Source organism: Geotrypetes seraphini, chromosome 3, assembly GCF_902459505.1.
Source record: "Geotrypetes seraphini chromosome 3, aGeoSer1.1, whole genome shotgun sequence".
NCBI classification, from domain to species: domain Eukaryota; kingdom Metazoa; phylum Chordata; class Amphibia; order Gymnophiona; family Dermophiidae; genus Geotrypetes; species Geotrypetes seraphini.
Window position 1 is genome coordinate 179,186,343 of NC_047086.1, and position 24,402 is coordinate 179,210,744.

The 24,402-nt window shown below is 41.9% G+C and overlaps 2 protein-coding genes across 3 annotated transcripts in view; one reads left to right on the plus strand and one right to left on the minus strand.

Moving 5' to 3' along the window:
* TCP1 (t-complex 1) overlaps nt 1-1,722 on the plus strand; it is a 176,731-nt gene extending 175,009 nt beyond the window's left edge. The window contains exon 12 of the mRNA XM_033939260.1: nt 1,386-1,722. Coding sequence (XP_033795151.1) covers nt 1,386-1,596 — 211 coding nt within the window. The 3' untranslated portion in view covers nt 1,597-1,722. The remainder of the gene's footprint in view (nt 1-1,385) is intronic.
* The window catches only part of ACAT2 (acetyl-CoA acetyltransferase 2), a 71,119-nt gene continuing 48,108 nt past the window's right edge, over nt 1,392-24,402 (minus strand). Inside the window, exons 7-10 of one of the 2 annotated variants that reach the window (XR_004538914.1) lie at nt 22,103-22,257; nt 20,114-20,224; nt 16,284-16,359; nt 16,034-16,173 (exon numbers count right to left, since the gene is read on the minus strand). Coding sequence is in view for 1 of the 2 variants with exons in the window: in XM_033939261.1 (XP_033795152.1) it covers nt 2,335-2,505; nt 20,114-20,224; nt 22,103-22,257 (437 nt within the window). In the remaining variant the exon portion in view is untranslated. Of the gene's footprint in view, nt 2,506-16,033; nt 16,174-16,283; nt 16,360-20,113; nt 20,225-22,102; nt 22,258-24,402 lie in introns of those variants that run through there. The other variant, XM_033939261.1, reaches the window with a different exon arrangement.

Below are 24,402 nucleotides of genomic sequence, written 5' to 3' on the forward strand. Positions count from 1 at the left end.
TCCCTGGTTAAGGCCAGGTATTATTCATTTACCAAACTGAAAATGAATAAATAACCAAGAGAGTCATAGACCAGCTTTGCCCATAACTCATTGTGAGATTCAATCTTGGGTCATGGGCAAAGTAGGTGAGCGATGTAAAGATTGCACCATGAGGCCTCATAACTAGTATATAAGATCTCTAAACAGCATTGTTTTTCTTCTCAATTTAAAGCATGGGCTAGCTTCAGATCCTTTGCTACCAAGACAGATTTAGTAGGGCATCAGGCCGCCCAGTGGTACAAATTGATTTCTGAATTTTTAAATAAGAAGTCAAAAAATAGTTTTAGAGATATTTGGAGAATCGAGATAAAACAGTATATTTCTGTGTCTCGTTGGCCACGAATTTGGACTTGGAGGTTGAAATGTACAGCATCAGCATCTATGAGACAAACATGGTTATTTTTATTACATAGAATTTTTTGGACCTCAGTTAGATTACAAAAAATAGATAATTCTAAATCTAATAGATGCTGGCATTGTCATATTAATATAGGGACTTTGGATCATCTGTTATATTTTTGTCCATTGATACTTAGTTTCTGGAATTCAATTTGGGGACAAATAAATCTTATTCTTCAGTTATCTATTCCCTTAACCTATGAAGCTGTAATTTGTGGTACATTACTACATGTTAAGCCTACTTTAGATAAGTATAAAAGTCGCCTTTTCCTGATCATGATGGGAATAGCTGTTCAACTGATCACACATAATTGGAAGAACCATGACAGGATTAATTACACTTTTTGGTGGGTAAATGTGTGTACCACATATAAGTATGAAAGAATGATGGTGGAACGTTTGGGGACTAGTAAGTCCTTTAATGATGTATGGAGTCCATTGACTACTTTTGTTGCATTACAGTAAGGGTCATGTTTCTTCCCTTTTCATTAGATTTCTTTACACATCCAGGGAGGGGTGGGTAGGGGAGGAAAATGTACTTTGAGGAGTGAAATTATTTAATTATAATATTGAAATCGTATCATATGTTTTATTATATTAATAATTAAGATGAAGATGGGAGTAAATGACTGTTTAATGTAATAATTGTATAGTTATTAGTGCGTTCTATGCAGTATTTTATGATTTACCAATTATATTGCACTATCAAAGTGTGAAAATCAATAAAGATTTAAACAAAAAAAATAAATCATGGGCTAACTGGATTTTATTTGCCAGTGTTGGTTGTCAAATGTAAAACTAATATTTTTGGAGAAGTATGAAGCAGACGGTTTCAATATATGTAAAATATGGTAACTATACTTTATGAAAAAACAGTTTGAACTTTGTTAAATAAGCATTTTTTGTACAAGAGGGGAAAATTAATATTTATCAAATTTGATTGGCAGGATTGGTCTGGATTTAGTCAATGGAAAACCAAGAGATAGTAAACAAGCTGGTGTCTTTGAGCCCACCCTGGTTAAAACCAAGAGTCTGAAGTTTGCAACAGAGGCTGCAATTACTATTCTTCGAATTGATGATTTGATTAAACTGTATCCAGAGAACAAAGATGAAAAAGGAAAGAGTTACCAAGATGCAGTTCAGTCTGGATCAATGTAAAACTGGCTGTTCACTTTTTATTCTTATTTATCACCAAGTGTTACTGTATTTCGGCTCATTGTTCTAGCACTTGTCATGGCATCTAGTTTGTACTGACAACTCCAATAAAATATACTGTCTACTATATATATGATCAATTTCACAATTCCAAGATACATTACCAGTCTTGTTCTTAAATACTTTGAAAGTCTCTGGGGGGTTTTTTAGTATAAAAGTTTCTGTGTTAAGAAAGTTATGAAAACTTAAATTGATACAGCCAGTTCAAGTGGCATCATAATATAACGTACTTCAGGTTAATATTGATTTAGTCAAACTTATTTTTCTGAGTTGATAAGTAGACCATAAGCAGGACAACAAAAATACAGGGTCTGTGTGTGTGTTGCTGTTTGGACAAAAGGAATCGCTGGAACTAAGGCTACCGAACACAGTAAATTGGGAAGAGAAAAAGCTGGAGAAGGAGTGCAGAAATGGGCAAAATCATTTTTCACTTTAATTTTTTTTTAAGCTATAACACAACTCTAACATAAGTGCAGCTTTTCTCAAATTGAAAGTCTCCTGTGATTCAAAACCATACTTCTTTAGCTGGTCTAGTACTCTTATTATTTTTGTCACTGAAGTAACAATATCTCAACTTTCACTTAAATGGTTATTCTAAAAAGTTTTAATGTTGGAAACAATATTGAGCTCTTGGAAAAAAAAAAAACCATTATGGAGTATTTATTGGCTGTTTGTATCACTTCAAGTTCTTTCAATGCACATTGCTATTCCCATTCCACCTCCTATACAGAGGGCAGCCACGCCACGCTTTCCACCAGTTCGCTCTAGTCCATACAGAAGGGTAACCAGAATACGGCAGCCAGACATGGCAAGAGGGTGGCCAAGGGCTATAGCTCCACCTTGAATATTGACCTGCAAAAATTTAAAAAAGAAAATCACTTTGTAGACTTTATTACAGTTGTGTATAGAGCACAGCTAAGAGTTAGGAAGAGAGAACGATGGAAGACAGAGATGCTAAACCAGAATGTAGAGAACAAGTGAACAAAGAGGTAAGGCAGGCGGAAAACCTAGAAGGCATTTATTTACCTTGGAAAAGAGACAGAGAAAGCTGAGGCCTGAACATACCAATGGGAGAAATCAAGGCTTTAGGGGGGATTCTGCACAAAAAAAAATACAAATAAAATAAGCAGAATATTTAGTTTTATTGCTCAGAAGTCTCCCAAGAGTATATAGATTATCTTATGCCGGTTGGCTTGACCTTGCAAGGACATGGCCTCACTCAGCTGAGCCATTGTGGTAATATCTAAGATGGTCTCCATGGAAAAGATCTGACCAGCTGCAGCATGAACTTCCTACAGTTATGAGGTGAATGAATAAATGGAGTTGGATTCTAAACCTCAGATTCCACAGGGCAGACAAACTCACATCAGGAAGACCTCTCCTTCTGCTTTGGGTTCATTTAGGATTTCCATGTTGCCTTTGGAGGAGAATGTGGCCTAGTGGTTAGAGCTACAGCCTCGGCACCCTGAGGTTTTGGGTTCAAACCCTACACTGCTCCCTGTAACCCTGGGCAGGTCACTTAATCCTCTACTTACCCCAGGAATATTAGATAGACTGTGAGCCCACAGGGACAGAAAGGGAAAAATGCTTTGTGTACCTACATGTAAACCACTTTGAATGTGGTTGTATGACTACAAAAAGGCAGTATACAAGTCCCTTTCCCTTTGTTGAGTGAAATGTGGTGGCCATGTAAAACATAAAGGAAAATTATTATTTTTTTTTATTGGACTAACTTAATGAAGTTTATGATTAGCTTGCAAAGGTAACCCCTTCAGATCAGAAATAAGCAAGTGTTGGTAAAATCTGTATATACAGTGTAAGGGAGCCATTAAAGCATTTCAGTAGTAGTTGGAGACAAAGCAGTTTGAATTTCTTTGTAGTGGGAGAAATTCCAACCGCTTTGTCAGTATAGCTTTTGGGTTTTTTAAGATATTTTTCTAACTTGGGCTTTGCATGATTTGTCCATTTATGGGGACTAATCATTTTGTCTTTAGAACATAGCCCAAAAAACAAAAGCTGGATTCTGAAAATGAATTGGCCTCAAGTTAAACCGATTGTAGATGGTATCTTTCTTGTCCTATTTTAAATTTTCTCTTTTAAGAGGTATCATCAGCCAGTCCTGCATGGGAGTCCAGCTTTTAAAAGGGAGAGAGGTGCAGCCTGACTTAGTCATATAGAATTTAGCCAATTGTCAGTTTGCTGAAGAGAATATCAGCTGCACTTTGTTCCCCATCAGCTCCTATCTGGTGTTTATATTAATCCTACTTTCTTTCTCATTTCCAACTTAGGTTTTTAGGTGGTGGTTCTTTTACTTCTAATCAGCTTGATCTTGCCTTCAGTCCACAGTAAAAATATTTCTTCACTGCATCTCAATTTTGCTGCAGCTATGTTCCCAGTAGTTATAAGTGTTACAGCAAGACCATAGTCAGGACAGAAAGTCACAGGGGTGAATGAGTAGTTGAGCAGCAATGCAAACAAGCTTTTGGCCTAACTGAAGCTGGTACATTTACTTTGGCATTGGAAGCATTCATTTCAAGTGAGAATAACTCAATCACTCTTGATTTTGAGCATCACTTGAGGTAGTTGCCCAAACCATTCCTATCTGTAGTAAAACACAAAGCTCCTGCTTCAATGGCATATCTGCTGAAGTTTAAAGTAATCAATCTGTTGTTGGAGATGTATTCAGATTCCTGGTGGAATTCTCTGCAGTGCAGAATTTGCACAGAATTCTGCACTGACCTTCCGTTGTGCCCCTCTCCCCACCCCTTCCTCCTCTCCAAGAATATTATAATGGCTCTGTATTATTCGATCTTGTGACCTCACCTTAAGTATTGTGTTCAATTCTGCTAGCTGTATCTCAAAAGATATGGGAAGATTAGGTACTTAACTTACATAATCTTTCTAATAGGCTCATCATTCCTGAACCTTTGAGTAGTCAATTCTTGTCAAAAACTAAACACAGACATACTAGACAAAGGCTTCACCCTCCTAATGGATCTGCTAGCCTGCAAACTTATTTGATGACATGCTAAAAAGCTCCATGCCCTGCCTTCTCTGCTATATAACGCCCAGGAAATGGGGAGTTGCTAGACCTGAATTTGAAGACTTAGCTTTCTGAAATTCACTATCCTCTGCACACAATCTGATCTTAGGAGATCTAAACCTTCACCTCGAAAATCACTCCTCCAAACAAGTAGAAAACCTTCTTTCATTCCTTGATGCTCTCTAACCATACAAAATCCCCAAGCCACATATGAAAAAGGACATCAGCTAAACATAGCCTTCCTGACCCAACAATCCATCTCACCGGAGATTCACATCTCAAATGGAACCTGGCTCTGTTCCCTCTGGTTCAACTACTTCATATACACTTTCAATCTCAACTGGGCACAAGCCAAACCAAATATCAATGTACAAAACACTGCAAATTATCGACCCCTCTACATTCTAGACAAAACATGTTCTATGATAGAATCCTGTGATCATAATGAATTTATATCCCAAAAGTACACACTAAGTGAGAACATCCTGGATGAGCTGGCACCAATACAAATAAAGAACAGTATCGGCAGATGAGCCGACAAATGGTTCAACAGTGAACTTCTACTTAAAAAATGATGCAGACAACTCAAAAGAACTTGGAGAAAAAGAAACCAGGAACTCACAAAAACAGAATGGAGAAACCTGACCAAACAATACAAGACCAAATTAAAGGAGAAACTGAAAGCATTCTACACCAAGCAGGTCAGCATGGACTCTCAAGACAAAAAAACAAAACAAAACTATTCAAGTTATTGAGAACTCTCACTGACACCAAACCCCACCTACCCACCAATGGAAACCTCCCCCCTCCGCAATCCAATTGGCAGAATACTTCAAAAACAAAATCACAAATGCCAGAATCACCTTTGAAAACACCCCAAGTCTACTGGACAAAGTCATACTATAACCCACAGAAGGAGAGGCAGCAGCAGCCAGAACATGGACTGACTTTTCAACAATACAATGACCAGACCTGAACCAACTCTCAAAAAAAATATATCCAGGCAGCTTGCAACCTTAACAACTGCCCCCCTTACCTGTTAAAAACTGCCTCCAAAATTTTGTATTTGCCTCATGAACTGGATACAATCACTGTTCAGAGAGGGCCAATTTCCACAAGATCTCAGCAAAATAATCATCACCCCAATCACCGAAGACCCAAAGGGCGCAATTAACCTCCCTTCCAATTATAGACCCATTGCCTCAATAACAATATAAGTAAAACTAATGGAAGGCCTAGTGGCACAATACCTCTTGAACTACTTCACCCCTCATAATCGGGATTCAGGTCTAACTACAGAACAGACACACTACTGGGGACTGTTCTGGATACAGCCCGACTACACCTAAGCAAAGGAAAGAAAATGCTTGTCATACAACTAGATCTTTCAACTGCCATAGCGGAAAGACTGAATTAATTAATTCTTTGCTTCGGTCTTTACAGAAGAAGATGTAAGAGATCTACAGGAAATGGTTTTCAAGGGTGATGATGCGGAGGAACTGAAAGAAATCTCTGTGAACCTGGAATATGTATTAAGCCAAATCGACAAGTTAAAAATTGCCAGGAACAGATGGTATATGTCCCAGGGTGCTAAAAGAACTCAAACATGAAACTGCTGACCTGCTATTAGTGATCTGTAACCTGCCACTAAAATCGTCTGTAGTACCTGAAGATTGGAAGGTGGCCAGTGTTACGCTGATTTTTAAAAAGGGCTCCAGGGTAGATCTGGGAAATTACAGATCAATAAGCCTCACTTCAGGGCCGGGCAAAATGGTAGAAACAATTATAAAAAATAAAATTGTGGAACATATAAACCAGGGGTCCCCAAAGTCCCTCCTTGAGGGATGCACTCCAGTCGGGTTTTCAGGATTTCCCCAATGAATATGCATGAGATCTATGTGCATGCACTGCTTTCAATGCATATTCATTGGGGAAATCCTGAAAACCCGACTGGATTGTGACCCTCCAGGAGGGACTTTGGGAACCCTGATGTAGACAAACATGATTTAATGAGACGGAAGGGAGATCTTGCCTCACCAATTTGCTCGACTTCTTTGAAGGTGTGAATAAACATGTGGATGAAGGTGAGCCAGTTGATATAATGTATCTAGATTTTCAGAAAGCTTTCAATATAGTTCCTCACGAGAGGCTCCTGAAAAAATTAAAGTGTCGTGGGATAGGTGGCAAAGTTCAGTTGTGGATTAGGAATTGGTTATCGGATAGAAAACAGAGGGTAGGGTTAAATGGTCATTTTTCTCAATGGAGGAGAGTAAACAGAGGAGTGCCGCAGGGATCTGTACTGGGACCGGTACTATTTAACTTGTTTATGAATGATCTGGAAATTGGAACAACAAGTGAGGTGATTATGTTTGCAGATGACACTAAACTGTTCAAAGTAGTTAAAACGCATGTGGATTGTGAAAAATTGTAGGTGGACCTTAGGAAATTGGAAAACTGGGCATCCAAATGGCACATGAAATTTAATGTGGACAAATGCAAAGTGAAGTACATTAGGAAGTACAACCTGAATCAAAGTTACCAGATGCTAGGGTTCACCTTGGGGATTAGCGGCCAAGTAAAGGATCTGGGTATCATCGTAGACAATACGATGAAATCTTCCACCCAATGTGTGTCAGCGGCCAAAAAAGCAAACAGGATGCCAGGAATTATTAAAAAAGGGATGGTTAACAACACTAAGAATGTTATAATGCCCCTGTATCGCTCCATGCTATGACCTTATCTGGAGTATTGCATTCAATTCTGGTCTCATTATCTCAAGAAAGATAGAGTGGCGCTAGAAAGGTTTCAAAGAATGCTGCGGATACCGCTGGAGCCAGGAGGTTTGTCGGTCATCTCGTGATGGGAGGGTCAGTGGGGTCAGCTGAACAGCGGCGGTAGTGGCGTGGGGGAGATGGAAAGATGCTGCTCAAGGGTTGTGCACAGGGAGATGGGAGGGAGGCAGAAGGGCGGGCTTTGGAGGAGGGGGTGGGACAAAGTTTGAAAGGCAGTGAGGGGGACATAGGAAGGAGGCACTGGGGGCACTAAGGACACAGGAAGGGGGCCATAGAGAGACAGGCAGGCATGGCGCAACAGAGAAATACAGGCAGGCAGGGGGACAGGGAAACAGAGACAGAAATAAAGACAGCGTCCAAGGAGAGAGAGACAAAAAAAAAAAGATAGACAGACATCTACTCTAGCACCCGTTAATGTAACGGGCTTAAACACTAGTACATGCATAAATATTATTAAAATTCTACTGTCTACTATACAAATACCTGAATGGCACTACCCCACCTATCCAGAACACCTCAACCAGACCAAGGAGAACTCGGATTCCATTTATCCACACAAACCCCCCCCCCCCAAATCAAAGAGATTATACAACAAATTACAGGCAACTCAGGCAGCAAAAATAGACCATCTAGCCCACATCCTGTTAACATCACCAAATTACAAAAGCCTCCAAAGGGCTATAAAGACCCTGCTTTTTAGGAACTTTGTCAAGACAAGCTAATACCGTACCTAAGTTTCCCATGTTTCTGAATAAATCTCAGCCTTGTATTTAGTTCCTAAACCTGTAATGTCCAACATACCTTTTTTGCAATCCACCTAGAACTGCGAGGTTATGGCGGAACAAAAGTCAGTAATGTAATTATTCCCACAAGAATTTGTGTAGAGCCTCATTAGAATTTTTTGCTCCGCCTCCCATCTCTGAGCTGTGTACCATTTCTCAGTTTGTATCTCTAGGTCAGCCCTAGAGAGAAAACAAGAGGGAAGGGTATTGGGATACTCCCTAAGAGACATGGTCTTTCAGGAATCTAGCCACATCTGGATGTGTGGCCAGGGTGTTTTTGTAAACCTTGGGTTGAAAACATGAAATACCACTTTCAGGGAGCTGACCACAAGACTTTTTTCTAACTCTTCTTGCAGGAATGCTAGCACTAATGAGATCGGGGCCATGTCTGACTCCAAACTCCTCTGTGCACACCAGACCTGGAAATATTTCCAGGCCTTTGTATAGGCAGCTAAGGTTGACTGTTCTTGGATCTTAAAAGGGTGGCAATCACCACGTTTGAAAAGCCTTTGTACGTTAAGGCTGCACGCTCAAGAACCATACTGTAAGACCAAAGCGGTCCAGATCCTCCAGGGCGATCAGGTCCTACTTGAACAACCTCAGGAGACTTGGAAGTCTGAGGCCTCATTCCTTCTGTAGACAGATGATAGATGAGATCTGCATACCATGTACATCTCAGCCAATCTGGCACAACTAGAACTACAAGCCCTGGGTGTAATATTATTCTCCTTAGGACTCTACCTATCATGGGCCACTTAGAGAACACATATAGGAGTTCTGCCATTGGCCACACCTATACCAGGGCATCCAAGCCTTCACTTCCTAGCTTGCATCTTTGAAGAATCGAGCCATATTGTTGTTGGTCGCCAACAACATCAAATCAAATGTCAAGGGTCCAGAGGAGAGCGACACGAATGATTAAGGGCATGGAAACCCTTTCATACACTGAAAGATTGGAGAGGCTGGAGCTCTTCTCCCTGGAAAAGCGGAGACTCAGAGGAGACATGATAGAGACCTACAAGATCATGAAGGGCGTAGAGAGAGATAGATTCTTCAAATTTTAAAAACATATAAGAACAAGAGGGCATTCGGAAAAATTGGAAGGGGATAGATTCAAAACAAATGCTAGGAAGTTTTTCTTTACTCAGCGGGTGGTGGACACCTGGAATGCACTTCCAGAGGATGTAATAGGACAGAGTACGGTACTGGAGTTCAAGAAAGGATTGGACAATTTCCTGCTGAAGAAAGGGATAGAGGGGTATAGATAGGGGGCTACTGCACAGGTCCTGGACCTGTTGGGCCGCCGCGTGAGCAGACTGCTGGGCACGATGGACCTCGGCTCTGACTCAGTGGAGGCATTGCTTATGTTCTTATGTTCCCCACTGGCTCACAATGCAGTTAAACACCTCATGAGAAAGCGGCCATTCTCTAGTATCGTAGAGTCTTTTGACAGAGAAAACCCACTTGCACATTGTCTACTCCTGCTACATGTGCCGCCGCAAGCACCTGGAGGTGGGTTTTTGCCCACTGAAACATTTGAGCTTCCAGATAAAGAGAGGCACTCTTACATAGTAAATGACGGCAGATAAAGATCTAAATGGTCCATCCAGTCAAGTTATACCCATAAAAAAATACATGATTAGATTAACTTGTCTCTTCTTTGATATTTCTGGGCCATAGACTGTAAAGTCTGGTATTGTCCTAGATTCCAAATGCTGAAGTTGCCAATCACGCTCACTCCAGCCTATCCAACCATCCGTTGTTTACAGGATATCTACCTTAAAGTGTAGCCAGTAATGTCCTCGTGTTCCATATTAGTGGAGTGCCCATTAATGCCCACCCCCAGCCCATCCTTCACTGAATCACCATATATGGAACACAGACCATGCAGGTCTGTCTAATACCAGCCTTAGTTCTTTAGTTTACATCCTTCCTTTTCTAATTATAGATCCTCTATTTTTATCCCACGCTTTTTTGAATTCCATCACTATTTTCCTCTTCACCACTTCCCTCGGGAGGGCATTCCAGGCATCTACCACCCTCTCCGTGAATAAAAATTTCTTAACATTGCTCCTAAGTCTTTCTCCCTGTAACCTCAAATTATTCCCTCTAGTTTTACCATTTTTTCTTCTCTGGAAAAGATTTGGTTCTATATTAATGCCTTTCAAGTATTTAAATGTCTATCATCTCTCCTCATCCCTCCTCTCCTCCAGAGTATACATATTTAGGTCTTTCAGTCTCTTCTCATACTTCTCTTTGTTCAAAGCTCTTACCATTTTCATCATCTTCCTTTGGACCGCTTCAAATCTTTTTATATCCTTCAACAGATACAGTCTCCAAAATTGAACACAATACTCCAAGTGCGGCCTCACCAACGACCTATATAGGGGCATCAACACTTCCCTTCTGCTGGTTACTCCTCTTTTTATACAGCCTAGCATCCTTCTGGTTACAGTCACTACCTTATCATACTGTTTAGATCCTCAGAAACAATCACCCCAAGGTTCCTCTCTCCCTCAGATTTCTACCCCCCCAAATGCATCACTCTGCATTTCTTCACATTGAATTTTAGTTGCCAGATGCTAGACCATTCTTCTAACTTTTGCAGATCCTTTTTCATGTTTTCCACTCCCTATGGGGTGTCCACTCCGTTACAAATCTTGTTATCATCTGCAAAACAGTTAACTTTACCTTCTAACCCTTCAGCAATGTCACTCACAAACATATTAAACATAAGTGGTCCCAGCACCGAGCCTTGAGGTACTCCACTACTCACCTGACCCTCCTCTGAGCGAATTCCATTTACCACTACCCTCTGGCGTCAGTCTGTCAGCCAGTTTCTAATCCAGTTCACCACTTTGGGCCCTAACTTTAGCCCATGGAGTTTGTTTAAGAGCCTCTTGCTGATTGATATAGGCCACCACCATTGAAATGACTGAGAAAATTCACAACGTTTTACCCTGTAGTGCGCTTCCGAATGTTTGCAGTGCCAGGCAGATGGCTCTCAGCTCCAATCGGTTGATCAACCACTTTCTCTGGGAGAGGCCCAGTGTCCCTATACCAGACGCCCTTTGCAATATGCTCCCCATCTATAAAGGCTTGCAGCCATGGTCAGAATCACCCATGTGGAGATGCGGAGTGGAACTCCTCTGGCCAGTGACTGTCACTAAAGCCACCAGGTCAGAGTGGATACACCTCAGCTGTCCCATTGTGGACACCATCAGGATAGAAGCGCTTCCTGAAGAGGATGTAGATGTGCCCTTACCAAGGAAACCATTGACCCCAGCACCTGCAAATAATGCCAAATTGTGGGGACTGAACTGTCCCAAAACTCCCTGATCTGATGCGCGAGTTTCGCTCTGCGAACTTCCGGCAGATAGACCATGTACTTTTAGGTAACAAAAATGATAGGAAATTTAATTCTATCATTACCTTGAGTGCCCTGAACAAGTAACTGGCAAACAAAAGTGATTGGTTATGATTATTGAGGTAAGAAACTAATCTTCCCTTCTATTACACATGGTATAAGAGTCCTGACAAGTGGGAGGTTATCAAAGCAATCCCTGGAATCTAGGATAGGACAGATGTGCCTGCCCTTAACACTTCGGACCCAGAAGTGACGTCCTTTTGGACTGCTACATCCACTCTATAAACTTTTGTAAAGGTATGAAGTGTGGACCATGTAGCTGTTCTTTAAATCTCAGGTGGGATTTCCCAGGCCTCCGCCCATGAAGAAGCTACATTTCTCTTGGAATGTGCTCTCAAAGATATTGGTGGCTGTTTACCATAGTCAATGTACGCTGACAAAATTGCCATGTGAATCCATCTGGAAATAGATACCTTAGAGGCCAGCTTGCCTAGCTTGGTCAGACTGGTCGTAGAGCTGAAAGTCTGTCACTGCAAGATAACAGAGAACTCTCCTCACAGACCAATAACTTAAACCATCTGCCCTGGGGTTTTTTTCAAACCTGTGGGCTAAAATGCAGGCAGTCAGACCTCTTGATTGACATGAAAAGCTGTTACCTTCAGCAAAAAGGAAGGAACCGTCCGCAGAGAGACCCCACTGTCTGTAAGCTTGAGAAATGGTTCTCACACCTGCAACCCTATGACCCGCCTTGCCAAAGCAATAGCCACTAGAAAGACTGTCTTGACCATCAGATCCAGCTGAGATGTGTCTTGCAAAGGCTCATACAGAGCCTTATTTGATACCCTGAAACACAATTTTAAGATTCCATAATGGAAAAGGTTGTCTTACCAGAAGATGCAGCTTGAGCATCCTCTTCACGAATCTGGCTATATCTAGAAGAGAAGCCAGAGAACCTTTATCCAAGTTGGCTCTGAAACATGAAAGGTTGGCTTCCTGTACCTTGAGAGATCCAACCGCTAGACCCCTTTCAAGCCAAGCCTGCAGAAATGCTAGTACTACCAGAACTGGAACCCTGAAGGGTTTCACATTGCCCTTAGCACACCAAAATTTAAACCTTCCAGGCCTTAGCATATGCAGCGACCGTCACCGGTTTCTTAGCTCTAAGGAGAGAAGCAATAACCACCTCCAAATACCTTTGCTGACCTTAAGCTGTGTGCTCAAGAGCCATCCTGTAAAACCAAAGCGGTCTGGATTTTCCATGGGTACCGGACCCTGTGACAGTAAATACAGATGCACCAGTAATTCGAAACATCTCTCTTCTGACGCACTAGATCCACATACCAAGGCCACTGCAGCCAATTCAGAGCTCCCATAATTACCAATCTCAGGTGAAGATATATTCTGTGGAGAACCTGGCCTATCATGGGCCACAGGGGAAACACATATAGCAGTTCTTTCTCCAGTCACAATTGTATACTTCCGAACAAAAATCTTCAGCTGAAGAAACAGATTGTTTTCTTGCTCTCTGCCAAAGCCATCAGAATGACCATTGGTCATTCTCAATGCTACATAATGTTTTAATGGAGCACTTCTGGTGCCTCCCTGCTAGTCGACATTTGCCGGCACTGTGGCATTGTCTGAAAACACCCTGATTGCTTTGTCTTCCAGGGATTTCCCCAGGGTCTATAATGCCAAACATAAGGCTCTCAGCTCCAGTCTGTTTCTCAACTTTTCCTTTGAGAGGGAGTCTATCAGCCTTGAATCAGACAGCCACTGCAATGAGTCCACCCCCACCCCAGCCAGTTATGGTATCTATAGTCAGAATCACCCACCTATCCGAAGTGGCATGCTCCTTTGACAGAGACTCTGGCTGAAGCCCCCAATGCAAGCTGAGTCTTGCTTCATCCAGTTCAGATGCAACAATAGGATGTCCTGGAGTGTGCACATATGAGCCTTTGCCAAAGAATCACTTCTGTTTGCATAGCTAGTTAAGAAAAACGCAATACTCTAGGGCAGGGGTGTCAAACTCAAATTGCATAAGGGACCGAAATCTAATTAAGATACTTAGGGGTCTTTTTATTAAGATACGCTAACCAAATTAGTGTGCGCTAAATGCGCCCCTTAATAAAAGCACCTCTTTGTCTTAGTAGAAGTATAGGGTTACATCCTCTCTAACCCCACGCCAAAATTAAAAACATGGACAAAGTCGTGGGCCAATATTTATATTTATTGAAAACATGACCATAAACATGTGAAATCAAGCATTCGGGGTAAAATTTCAGAAAGTGAGGCTGCTGTAAAGGCTAGTTTTATTGTTTCACAGGCTAATAATAATAATAATAATTTCCTTCAATGAAAATCCAACCATTCAAGTCCATGCCTTGGAGTAGCAAGGGAAAGTGCATAAATAAAATATTAATTCAAGCTTAGTTTGCTACACTCTGATCTACTCTGATGCTCATTGGTCCAAGCCAGCTACCTGGCATCTCTTCTTGGATGCTAGTTCATCAATGTTTGGTGTCGAGCTCTGAGCTGAGGATATCTTCAGGATTGAGTGAAGGTGTTCATGAGTGAGACGATTCCTTTTGTTCACCTTCATCAAGGAAAATAGTTGCTCACACAGATATGTGCTGCCGAACATAAAGAGCATTTGAGCAGTTTGGGTACGGAGCTGGGGAATTGTGTCAGGGATGTAACTTGGAAACTGTGCAGTGCCCACAGCGTCATACTTTGACTTCAGCGTGTCACTACACTGGAGTTCAATCAGCTCCATTTGGAGGTTAGTTGATGCTCTTTCCACGTCAACTACAAATGGATTACTAAGGAGTTCAAACCTACATTTCTGGGCATCAAAGTTGGCAAATCGCTGGTTAAACTCTGCGCTGAGTATGCCTAGTTTTTCAGCAACTGTGCACTTGGGAACACGGCAGTAGAAATCTACGCTTTTATAGTTTGGCAGCAAGGAAAATGGCCCAGGTTTCCTTGTAACATCTGAGTCTCCCACAGGCACACTTTGGTTTTAAAAGCCCTCACTGCAGTGTACATGTCTGTAATGATATGGCCCCGCCCCTGAAGCTGCAGGTTCAGCACATTAAGATGGCTCGTGATGTCACAGAGAAATGCCAGCTCAGACAGAAACTCTTCATCCTGGAGCTCTGCTGTGTTTTTCCCTTTGCTTTCTAGAAACTGACAAATTTCCTCACGCAGCTCAAAACATCTGTTCAGTACTTTTCCTCTGCTTAACCATCTCACGGCTGTGTAATATGGCACGTCTGTGTATTCCAAACAACACTCCTCCAGAAAAGACTTGAACTGGCGGTGATTCAAACCTTTAGCTCTTATAAAGTTAACTACTCGTGTTATGATGCTCATAAGATGTTCCATCTTCAGGGCTTTGCAACACAACGATTCCTGATGTATGATACAGTGATAAACAGTTAGCTCACCTGCACAGTTCTCCCCCTGCATCTTCTCCCGAATCCTGGCCACCAATCCACTGTTTTGACCACACATCACGGGCACACCATCTGTTGTTAGTCCCACAAGTTTATCCCAAGGTAGCCTCATTTGAGTTACACATTTGGAAACCTCATCAAAGATTTTTTTCTGCTGTGGTTGTGCCATGCAATGATTTTAATCCCAGAAGTTCTTCCATAATGTGCAGATCTGAGTCCACTCCACAGATGAAGACTGACAGCTGGGCAGTATCAGATGTGTGGCAGCTCTCATCCACAGCAAGGGAGAATGCAATTAAATATTTTCCCTTTTCCATCAGCTGTTCATGTAGATTTGTGGCAAGATCACATGCACGATCAGCTACTGAGTTTCTGCTAAGGCTCACATTTAAAAATGCTTGCCTTTTACCTGGACACACGACGTCGCAAACTTTGATCATGCACTTTTTGACAAACTCTCCCTCATTAAAGGGCCGGGCTGATTTTGCAATCTCTGCTGCCACAATAAAACTAGCCTTTACAGCAGCCTCACTTTGTGATGTGGCTTTTGTGAACATAGTCTGTCGTGAAACCAAACTTCTTTTCATTTCCTCTACTTTCTGGTGCTTTTGTGCTATGTCCAAGTCCTTGTACTTGTCGTGGTGTTTCGTTTATGTTATATTCTTTGGTTACAGCTACGTTGAATCCGCACACAAGACAAACAGGTCTGTCCTTTACATTTGTGAACAGATATTCTTCTCACTTTTCTAGAAAGGTTCTGTTTTCCAACTTTCGTTTGGCCATTTTTGGGAGGGATGAGGTAGCTTGAGGTTGCTAAGGAATAAGATGCCTATGTAAAATATTACATAAATACAAAATTAATTCAATGGCAATTTAAAACAAAGTACAGCAGGTGAGGCAAGGTAGGAGTCTAATCAGCCAAGAAGGAAAAATTAAAAACAGAAGCCTAAAATAGCCGGGAGGGTGCAGGCGACCACGAGCGGCGACGGCTGGGAGGACCAGAGTGCAGTCAGCGGTAGTAGAGCACTGTGTATGCCTTTCAGTGCTATAGACCATGAGCGGCAGCAATGGTGAAGGCTCACTGGAGAAAGAAAGTCGTGAATTAGTGGTGGGCGTCTTCAGCTATGTGTAAATCGCATTGGATTTGAATTTTGCGATCTCATCAAATTTTTAAATAAACTTGAAACTCACCTCGTAACCTCTCTCAACAGCTGGGAGGACCAGGGTGAAGGCAGTAGCAGTACTGCGCTGTATACGCCTTTCAGTGCTACAGAAATTGTAAATAATAGAAGTGGAAGATATGAAAAAGGTATGAGTTTTTTTGAGGAACAGAATAGGAAGCACTTTTTAAAAAATGGAACCCAAACCAAACCAAAAGCATTTTTTTTTTTTTAGGAACATGGGCAGCACTTTTTAAAAAATGAAACCTAAACCAAACCAACAGCTTTTTTTTTCTTGCAGGAGACTTACCGGGAGAGTACAGGCAGCAGGGAGGACAAGGCCGACAGAGTTGATCCAGTCGAGGGCAGCCAGGAGAGTGCAAACAGTTGGGAAGATGAGGCAGCAGAAAGGACCAGGTCCTCAGTTTACCAGATTGCAGGCAGCAGCAGTAGAGAGCGTCGACGGCCAAGTCGGGGGCTGAATTTTTAACTAAGAGAGAGTGCAGGCAGTCGCGAGGACGACGGCAGAGTGCAGATAGTTGGAAGGACCAGGCGGCCGCCAATGCTAGCCGGGAAGACCAGGAGTGCAGGCGGGAGCACATCGTCGGGAGGTGAGAGAGCACCACATGGCGCAGTGAGAGCATAGCGTGGCGGGCGCAAGACCCACAAACTTTGAAGTGGCAAATTTTCTGGTGATGACTTCTGGCGGGCCAGCATTATTGTAAAGTGCAAATTGTCTCGCGGGCCAAATTTTATGACTGGGCCAGAGTTTGACACATCTGCTCTAGGGATTGTGAAAGTACTAAATGGCACTTCTGGATGTTTACTATCCAACCCAGATCCTGCAGCAGTTGGGCCACTTCCACCACTGCCTTTTCTCCCCATGACTTGGATGAGGCTCTGATCAACCAATCATCTATGGATGCAACTGTATTCCCATCTTGTGTAGATGCACCGCTACCACAACAATCACACTGGTGAATGTGCACAATGCTGTTGCTAGACCAAAAGGAAGCGTCATCTGGGGACGCCCACCACCACCACCCCAATTTTCCTGCTTCAGCTCTCACTGCAGCTGGATAGTGGAGAAGACCCTTGCCTCAAACAAGTAAATCCTCATTCCAGGACACTTCAGGCTGCCAGTCAGGTCGAAGGCGGACTGAGACCTCAAATCCCTAAGGATCTGTGCACAGCAATGGGAGGAAAAACACAGCCAGTACCCATCAAAGTCCTCCCAGACCACTATAGGGCCAAACAACCTGTGCTCAAGTGCCTAATAATCAGAGGCGAGCATTGCTCCCAGGGAAACGATCCCTGAGCTCCTTAAATGTTAGTGCAAGCTAGCTAGACAGGTTCCTTTATAATTGCCCTGCCTGCAGCAGACAGCTTGTCAGAGGGTCTGTATCCTCTCCCGGGCAGAGCTGCCCCATGGCCACTGGGGGACCTCAAGCACAAGCCACAAAATCAGATAAATAACCCGAAAATAATAAAACTTCTCACAGCAGATCAGAAAGAGCCTTCTAACTCGCTTGCAGAAAGAAAAAAAAACTGAAGAGAGGCAGAACAGCCCACTGATGATAGGAGGCTGAGCTGAAGAAAAATTGTGGGATTCCTTCTACAACAACTCATGATTGGAGGAACTTAACCCACTTCTCAGGACTCATATGCCTTGTGTAACAGAAGTATGCAATACAGGTATGCAAAGCATAACAGCCACATTATGTTCTGTGAAAATGGACATTGGAGATTTGGACTTTTTTTTTTTTTTCTCTTTAAACTCCTCCCACCCTCGGTGCTACCCTCCACTCAAGCACCCCTCCTACCCACCGCTGCTACATTCTACTCCAATCCCCCCTTCCCCTTGGACCACCAGCACTATCCTCCACTAAACCCTCCTAGTGCTGCTACCTTCCACTCCAACCCCCAAGGACCACCGGTGCTGTTGTCCTCCACTCTAACTCCCCAAGGCTACCAGCACTGCTCTCCTCCTGCACCCAAGATGAACAGGCTCCTTTCCACCTCCTCCCCCCTTGACCAACACTTTATTTATCATACATGTACCAGTGCTGAAAGAGGCTGACACTGCTGTTCTACACTGGGCTGGTGCGAGGCCTTGAGCATCTGCACATGCTCAAACCTTCTAGCTCCCACCTTCTCTGAGATAAATACTTAAGAGTGGGAAGTATAGAAAAGGAGGCTACAGGATATTCAGCTTGGTTATAAAACAAATGAGAGACCTGGGATGCACCAAGGAGGGGAAGGCCTGCCATTTTGAAGAGGCAGGCCAGCTGGCAGGAGGGAGTAGGCATCCCTCTAGCTAGCCATCTGAAAATAAGGTAAGGGGGGAAAATAAGGTAAGGGGGGTCATTGGAGGCATGGGGAGGGGATTGCGTGGCGGCGGGAGAACTTGGGCAACTTTCCCGCTGCCAAGGAGAGCTGGAGGAGGGTCAGCTGAGCATCTCTTCCACTGCCAAGAGGAGTTAGAGAATGTTGTTTGGCAGCGGGAGACATTGGGCAACTCTCCCACTGTTGGGGTTTTTTTGGGGGGAGGTGGTTGTTTATTCTGCGCATGTGCCCATCACTCTAATCAGCAATGGACACATGCAAATTTAGCGAGTGTTCGCTACTCTCCCCCAACCTCATTTGCATGAGCGTTTTTTGGAGAATATCTTGCTTTTTTACAGTCACTACTATAATGGCTGCGATAGCAGCCCGTCAGTATTTTACCATTTTTTTTTAAATCTAGCCCTTAGGGCTCCTTTTACTAAGCTGAGTTAGCGTTTTTAGCGCACGCATCATTTTAGCGCCCACTAAACCCGCGCTATGCAGCTAGAACTAATGCCAGCTCAATGCTGGTGTTAGCGTCTAGCGCATGTGGCAATTTAGCACATGCTATTCTGCACGTTAATGCCCTAACGCGGCTTAGTAAAAGGAGCCCTTAGCGTGCACTAAGAGCCACATAGCATACTGTATAGCTATAGGCTACATGGCACTTAAACCACACTAATTCATTAATATGTGCTAAATCTATTAGTGCACTGTAGTATAAGGACCCTTTAGTCTTACTAACACCAGCCTTTTCAAGGCTATTTACTAACACAACTTATTCTTTGACAGCTGTCCACACTATAAATGGATTAATAAAAAAGGTGTGGACTTTACCCCCAGGTGGAGCTAAATCAGAAAATTATAAGCTTCTTGCTGCATTTTTTAGTTATTTTATCTGCATTAAACTAGACACTTTTTCCAACACGCCATAGACTTTGCATAGAAATTGGTTTAAAAAATTATCTCTAATGCTGATAAAATAAAACAGAGCTACTAAGAGAACCTTTTCTTTTTCCAAAGATTATATACTGAAAATAGGCTGCTGAGGTTAAACAGACAACATGACGTATCTATTAAATGATTACATAATTTAAATATTGCCTTTTTCAAGAACAACTCATGCTTCTTCAGTTTGTGATTGGTATTTCCTCCAGTTGAAGTCTCTGATTTATCTGTAATGAGATGAGGCTGAGTAGGGTTTTTTTTTTAATGTGTGTTTTGAAGCTTCAGAAGTTGGGGAGAGGGAGAATATGCTGCATTGTTTTTTAGTTTGTACTAATCAACTAGGTTATGAAAGAACATAATAAATGCAAAATAAAGATATTAAAGGGTATGGGACTTGATATATCACTTTTTCTGTGTGGTTTCCACAATCAAAGCAGTTTATGTGGGACAATGAAGTAAGTGATTTGCCCAGAATAATAAGGAGCTGCTTTGGGAATCAAACTCACAACCTCAGGGTTGAGGCAGCTGCTCTAAACATTAGGCCACTCCAGTTTTTCAATACTTGAGATATCAAAGCTCATCTCTTACCTTCTCAGAGTTTAATCCCAACTCTTTTATCACTGCCAAAGACTGGGCTGCAAAAGCTTCATTAATTTCAAACAAATCAACCTCATCCAGGGTCCATCTTGCTTTCTCAACCTAGAATATAAGATGTGTAGTAGTAGATCAGATCACAGGTCCATCAAGCCCAGCACGTTATCTCAGACCATGGCTAATTGACAATCAGAAGCATCTAGAACAGGGGTTCTCAATCCAGTCCTCAGGACACACCTAGCCAATGAATATGTGTGAGAGATTTGCTTACAATGAAGGCAGTGCATGCAAATCTCTCTCATGTACATTTACTGTGGCTATTCTGAAAACCTAACTGGCTAGAAACATGACGGCAGATAAAGGCCAAATGGCCCATCTAGTCTGCCTATCCACAGTAACCAATATCTCTTTCTCTCTCTCAAGAGATTCCACAAGCTTATCCCAGGCCCTCTTGAATTCAGACACAGTCTCTTGTTTCCACCACCTCTTCCGGGAGACTGTTCCACGCACCTACCACCCTTTCTGTAAAAAAGTATTTCCTCAGATTACTCCAGAGCCTATCACCTCTTAGGTATCTGACAGCAGTGAGTGGGAATTAAGAGTTGAAAGAAGCTTAAAAAAAACTGGGCTTTTAGCTTGGATTTGAATACTGCTAGAGACAGAGCGTGACGTATTGATTCAGGCATCCTGTTCCAGGGGTACGTTGTGGCAAGAAAGAAGGGATGGAGTCTGGAGTTGGCAGTGGAGAAGGGTACAGATAAGACAGACTTACTGACAAACGGAGTTCACGGGGGGGGGCATAAGTGGAGATAAATGAGGAGAGATATTTGGGGGGCTACAGAGTGAATGCACTTGTAATTCAATAAGAAGAGTTTGAACTGTATTCGGAAACAGATGGGGAGCAAATAAAGTGACTTGAGGAGAGGGGTAATGTGAGAATAGTAGCTCTCATGGAATAAGAGTCGTGCAGCAGCATTTTGAACGGATTAGTGGGAGGCTTGAGAGAAGAATGTTGTAGTAGTCTAAGCATGAGTGAAGGATGATCTTTGAATCCTCTCTGACCGAAGACTCTCACCCTCGGAGATCTATTCAACGCAGTCAGCTACCCAAAAGGTAGTTACACAGGGACCCCACAGCCTGCGCTCAAGCCTCTGATAAATCAGCAGGTGAGCAAGCTCCCAGGGGAACAGGCCCTGAGCTTTGATGGATTACAAAGCAGGCTGGCTCTACAGTACTATAAGAGATTGGCCTGTGAACAGCAGCCTGCCCTCGTGGGTCCACGTCCTTTCCCCCAGCGAAGTAACCCCAAGAAAGGGACCCATGCACCAAAGCCATGCAGAAAGAGAGAACTGACAGACAAAAATACCCGAAAATAATAAAATGAAACAGAGCAGATCAGAACAAACCTCAGTTTACCTGCAGAAGGAAAAACTGAAGAGGTAGTAATTCTCCACTGGTGAAGGGGAGGAGTTGAAAGATATGACTGCCTTCTGAAAATTTTGTGACTAAAGGAGGACAACAGCTTCAGTATAAAATCATTTGTCTTTGCAACAGAATGTCAGTTAAGCATGTAACTGCTGCATTTACACCTGCCACAAAGCAAACAAATGTGGCACCTAAATTTAATTGCCTAAATGCTGACTTACAAGGTACACTAGTATTCTTTAACAGATTAGATGCACAAATTTGCTGTTATAGAATACTAGCTTAGCAGCTAGATTTTGGGTGCTTAATTTTTAACACCCTTTATAGAACTGCCCCAAAAGCTTCTGGAGAGCAAATCCAGAAGGTGAGATCTTTGCATTTTTATCAGCCTCGGTACCACTTCTGACACTGTAAGAGTCATTATTTCCACAGATCAGCATCCACTAATCATACTGACAATAAATGTATGAGCCTGATGTAGGAAATGGAGACCAAAGGACAGTCCTGCTATCATATCTTTGAATAGTATAAGCTATAACCATCTCATAAATTGCATACCGCTTTCTTTATTGCTGAGATAGGTCCCACTCCCATTATGGAAGGATTGATGCCTACTTGAGCCCAGGATATAACCTGTGCCAATGGAGCAAGGCCTCGATGACTGGCTTCAGACTTCTTCATGAGAAGAACAGCAGCAGCACCATCATTGATACCTAAAAAAAGCAGCATAAAAGCGATATTTTTTGACAGATATTACTTTGAAGATTAGGAGGTTTTTTTCTTCCTGTTCTGTTGACGTCTTGGCTCAAAAACCTTTGTTTGCAGCTAAATGGGGATTTTTTATTTTTGTTTTATATCTCTTCTCATCTCTCTTTAGTCCAATTAATACAGTAACCTTTTTCAGGGGCCATGCACTAGGGATCCTTCCATAACCTTAACCACTAGCTGTCGTCATTGAAAAGTAACTGATTATCTCTGCGCAGGGGCTTTAAAATCCCACCTTCACTGAATCTTCAGCTCCGGTTTGCCCAGGGAGCAGGAGACCTGAATCAGGAACTCAACCTAAGACTTCTCTGCTTGTCCTTGAGCAGAAACTTATTTTTAGCCCACCAGGCTAAAGTATATATATATATATACGTATACCTGTATATAAGAACAGCCAGATTGATTTGTTTGCAATTGAATGAGCACAGAAGGATTTGAACAGAGGCTAAAACTTCCCCTCAGGTAAGTCGCTGGTGGACGGTGGCTTATTTAGTAGAAGATAATCAATGTAGTTAAACCTTCTCCCTGAAAGTGGCATCATATGAAGATTTTAAATCGGCAGGAAGAAAAAAGGATTCACAGGCTAAAGACTCTCCAACCAGAGGGTTTGAATAAAAGGATACAATGGCTATCCCTTTGATAATTAGCTAATGAAGAATTTGCACCCTCCAGATTGGGTTATCAGTGAAAGTCTGTATAAAAAAAAAAAGCTGGGCACCATTTTGTATTTTTACCTCAGTGGAACAATCACAACTACATTTTGCTGATTTTATATATTCATTGTACAAGATACATTAACCTAGGATATTTTGAGTTTCATAATCATATTACCCTGATGCAAAGGACTGCTCAAAATGTGATTTATGTCTGTGACTCAGTCTTTAGGGTCTCATTAGAATGAAAGTTAAGTAATGTTTTTGTTCTTTTTGTAGATACAGACATTTTTGTAGTGCATTGACCAGTTGGTGTATTATGCAAAGGACCTATGATTACAACCAGTTGGCATTATCATTACAGATATTACAGAATGCGGCTATTAGGTTATTGAGATTCAAAAATAAATTTGATCATGTAACTCCCCTTTATAGACATTATCATTGGTTACCAGTCACTTATAGAATTCAATTCAAAATATTAGTGCTCACCCATAAATCATTTCATACTATGGTACCTGCTTATCTGAATTCATTGACCATTCCTTACACTCCTGGACAATAGATTAGTTCTCCCAGTAGTGAGTTGAACTAGGTGGGAAACCACCCGTCAAAGCATTTTTTTTACATAGCAACTAATCTTTGGAATCATCTTCCAAGTCATATTCAGTCTGAAGTAAATTTTAAGGCTTTTAAGACATTATTAAAGACCCATTTTTTCAGTTAGCTTTTGGTGCGAACTCTCTCTGTTGCTCATATTCATTGATTGAGCAGCTTTTAGAAATTCCTCAAATACTAAGAAAGAATGGCTTTTAGGTTATATGATTGAATTTTTTTGTGTGTGTGTGTGATGTTTTATGACTATATCTTCTGTGTGCTGTCCTATCCTTTTTATGGCTTTCCTTTTTATTTTATTTACTTGTACAGTATTTTATTATTAGGTAAACCGCTAAGAGCTGTTGTAAGATTTGGAGGGATATTAAATTTTATTACACATCAGAGGCTTGAATTATCATAATCTCTGATCACCATAAACCCTTTATATTATGGTATGAATAAGTTATTCTGGGATTTATTTTATTTGCCAATCTGTAGGGGAACATTTGTTTGGGATTTTTTACTGTTATAATTCTGGCACTGCAAGCATTTACCAGGATTAGCCCACCGCCTGTGTGTCTCTCACACAGTGCAAGATCAACGTAGCTGATATAGAACAGTGAGGATAATGCCTCCAAATTAGTTAGTTTTGCACATAACATAACAGTAAGGAACCTCAAATCAAGTCAGGTTATGAGGAGAATGATCTCAGTCTCTCAAATTTATTGCTAACACTCGCTAAAGTATCTACAGTTTGCCAAAGAGAGCTTCTTTCTGAAATTCATAAGATGTAATACGTAAAGGCAACATTCTTTTTAATCCGGCCTGTGTATAAGAATAGCC